Genomic DNA, 3880 nt, shown 5'->3' with positions numbered 1-3880 from the left:
TGTGTGGTTTCCACGTTAGGATACGAAGCTAAGGAGCACAACAAAGTCTGAAACATGACTTCCAAAATCAGGAAACTCGGCAAGGTCTGTGCTCTCAGTGACAAGGGTTTAACGCTAGAGTTGGGGTGCTTTTTACAACACTTGTTCATTACAGAATAACTGCACCTGTGTTTGATGTGCCTAGGACATGGACTAATGCAATTTGAGAAATGCAAATCTGAAAGTGACACGACATCTGCTCATGGTGGACACAGAGAGCATAAGAGAACACAGGGTAATCTGACTATCAATTCATCAACATCACAGTTGTCATACAGTGCAAACACAAAGGTTTGCAGTAACTGTGATGTAAGAAAATGTCCTTGCATGTGCAATCAATTTGAATATTTTTGTAATTGTATTTACAGTTTAACTTTATCAGATGAAGGGGAGATTTGCGAGACCCGGGGTACATTCTTCACTGCCTGGCTTCTTCGAAGAAAAATTTGTTGCACACCGCCACAGTATCATGAATTATTTAAATGGTAGCTTACACAAACTCTACTCTCTTTGTGTACCCTTTAATAAGACACCTGCATGTGAACAACACAAGGGTTGTTGGGAGGAGTTGCTTTAGGTTAAACATGAAAAACAACTGGGAAGTCTGTGGGAGGAGCCCATGGGTTTGAATGTAGCAGATGCCAAAACACTGCACAGCTGGGGGGATAACAGTGAGAGGGGGCTGCCCACTGACCTCTGGTGGCTTCAGGACAGGAACATGGTCCAACCGCTCTGCAGAGATGCGGTAATCGATCTTATGAGACGGCGAGGAATGGAAGAGAGTTTCTGCTTTGATCATGTCCTTCACGCTGGGATGGAAGTGCTGGAACTGAGAGCGGTCCACCGACCTGAAAGGGGCATTCCATTTCACTTGATACAAATCACATTCAGGGGAGATGAAGGAAAACATGGAGAGAATCATCTAGTCAAACATCCCAGATGCAGTTGTTCAAAGTAACAAAGTACATTTACTCAGGTATTGAACTTTGGTACTTTTGACATATTTGTACCTTACTTATTTCCATGTTATGCTACTTTTTTCTTCTTCTGCACTACATTTACTTTAACACAGTTACGTTGGACGTATGACAAAATGGTAGAATGCAGTACTGTACTACTAATCTGCACGGTATTTTCAGTACCTACATTTGGTCCACATTGAGAAAAATGCGATACTAAAATGCTGTTACTTACATGTGTAAAGAAAGACAGGATGATACAATAACCATAACAATAATATACTGTCAAAAGATCCCTTCTGTTAACATGTACTTTTGATACTTTACGAACATTTAGCTGATCATTCTTCTGTATTTGATTTTATTATCAAATGGGTGATTGTGCAGAATGAGTCCTTTCACTTCCTGCTTTTACTGCTTGGAAATGCTTCACTCAAGCCTCTGCTACAATTAAGAGACAAAGGTGAAGAGTGCACTCTAAGTATATTTTGATGCTAATGCTTTTCAAAGGTTTGAATTTCCTATGCACACAAGCTACAGTGTAGAAATGGTAATTCACTTCCTCTGACCCGAGCTCCTCCAACGATGCAACATATATAATAAAATACAAAAAAACTAATAAAAAAATAGTGCAAGAAGTCTATATACACGTAAATAGAATATGATATATACAAAAAAAGAATGTCAAATTAAATATTGTACAGTAAGACGAAATTCGATAAGGTTTATTACGGTGATAACTATTTCGATAAATAAGTAGATTTTAAGATGACAAACAGATGAATGTTTATCACTCACTTTTGTACTTTTACTTATGTAACATTTTGAAATCGGGACTTTTACCTCTAGTAGAGTATTTTAAGACCATAGTATTTGTACTTTTACTTAAGTAATGGAGTACTTCTTCCAACACTGTCCGGGTGTGGACAAAAAAATACAGTACCTGTCCAGGTAAGGCTCCATCCGACTGAAGGGGTAAAGTAAGCTTTGGACTGTCTTTGGAGGAAGCATTCTGACATTCTGGAGTGAAGCCAGTTTATGGAGCCTTTGCCGGGTGACAGAGCACAGCTGTATCCCAGGAAGAAGCCCCCGGGACAGGAGGAGACAGATCATGGTCCCTGCGGTCAGACCTGCCAGCAGCTGAGGAAGGACAAGGTGTTAGTGAAGCCTCGCTAAAGTAACCAAGTAGATTTACTCAAGTACTGTACTTGAGTAAATGGTGTGCTTTTACGCCGACATGTATTTAATACTTTTAGTTACTTTACTGATGTGGATGAATGATGTGAAATATAATCAAGTGTTAAATCAGACTTTAGTTCCACCTGGAGTAAATCCACAAGCTACCTTGCAGTATGCAAAGTCATTCAAACTAGCTGCACCTTTACCAGCTTTGAGAAGACTTTCATGATCAATCATTATAAAACATATCATATATATTATTCTGAAATTCCAATCTGCACAATGACTACTTTTATTGTCGCTACTTTAACTATATGTTGATGATAATACTTTTGTACTTTTACTTGAGTAACATTGTATTGCAGGACTCTTACTTGTAACTGAGTATTCCTACACTCTGGTACTACTTATTTTTACTTACAAGATCTGAATACTTATTTAGCTTTATTATGTATTATACTGAGCTATAATAACTACTACAATATTATACGAAATACATATATGCATTTCTGCATTTGAATTACATGTTAAATTTATTTGAATCCCACGCATTTATAAACAGAGTGTTACATGAAAGTATTCCGGTATGATTAGCATGTTAGCAAAACATCACCGTTACATGTAACTGTGAGGTTTAACACGTCACAAGGGTTAATGTCTCCACTTACCTGAGGGTCAGTATTAACATCACTAATACACTAACAATGAAGGCAGGTTTTGCTGCAACTGAGCGTTATTTAATGTAAAAAGATGACTGACTTTGACCATTTGTTTTCCACATGTTGTGTGCAGCGCTTAACTGAGTTCGGCTGGAACAACCGTACTTGAGTAAAGGTTCCGCTGATTCGTTTTTATTTTTTTAATAAAGTATTTTTGTTATTTATTGACTTATTTATTTGATATTAAAACTGAAATAAATTAAAATGAAGATGTTTTTAAATAAAAACAAATAAAATGACAGGAAAAAATACAATATATTATTGTTTTTATTATCATTTATTAATATTGTATAGTATAGTAGTAGTAGTAATAGTAGTAGTAGAAGTAGTAGTAGTAGTAGTAGTAGTAGTAGTAAACTGCAGCAGTATTTTTGGTGTTGTGGGTGCTTTGTATCGTGTATTTAAGAAAAGCTGTATAAAACAGGATCAGAATTCCTTTATTCGTCGAGGGGAAATTTACATTGGTACAGCAAAGTATAGATAGAGATAACAAATAATACAACATTATTAGATGAAAGGCATGCACATAATATTTAAAATAACAATTTTAGTGAGCTTTTTACAAAAGTACAGATTCAGGTATAAGTATGTAGCAGTAACATCGGCACCTCGATTGTTTCCCCGACTCAGACTGCAAGGAATCTAGGTGTGACCCTAGATAACAAACTGTCCTTCACTGCAAATATAGCTGCTACAACCCGCTGCTGCTGATACACTCTTTACAACATCAGGAGAATACGTCCCCAGCTGACCCAGAAAGCGACGCAGGTTCTGGTCCAGGCTTTCGTCATCTCACGCCTAGACTACTGCAACTCCCTCCTGGCTGGTCTACCTGCATGTGCCATCCGACCTCTGCAGCTCATCCAGAATGCAGCGGCTCGTTTGGTCTTCAACCTTCCTAAATTCTCCCACACCACGCCGCTCCTCCGCTCCCTTCACTGGCTTCCAGTAACTGCTAGAATCCACTTCAAGACACTGGTACTT

General features: G+C 38.0%; 1 protein-coding gene across 1 annotated transcript; it reads right to left on the bottom strand.

The window, feature by feature from the left end:
- Positions 1-529: 529 nt before the first annotated feature.
- gtpbp8 (GTP binding protein 8) lies at positions 530-2975 on the bottom strand. Its single transcript, XM_010795845.1, has 4 exons — positions 2846-2975; positions 1942-2138; positions 690-887; positions 530-572 (listed from the first exon to the last, which is right to left on the bottom strand). The coding sequence occupies exons 2-4, from the start codon at positions 2109-2111 to the stop codon at positions 530-532; spliced, it is 411 nt and encodes a 136-aa protein (XP_010794147.1). The 5' UTR covers positions 2112-2138; positions 2846-2975.
- Positions 2976-3880: the final 905 nt, after the last annotated feature.

The sequence above is a fragment of the Notothenia coriiceps genome, unplaced genomic scaffold (genome assembly GCF_000735185.1).
Source record: "Notothenia coriiceps isolate Sejong01 unplaced genomic scaffold, NC01 NC01_scaffold00002208, whole genome shotgun sequence".
Lineage (NCBI taxonomy): Eukaryota > Metazoa > Chordata > Actinopteri > Perciformes > Nototheniidae > Notothenia > Notothenia coriiceps.
The sequence above is the reverse complement of the archived record's forward strand: the minus strand, read 5'-3'. Positions and strand labels throughout refer to the sequence as shown.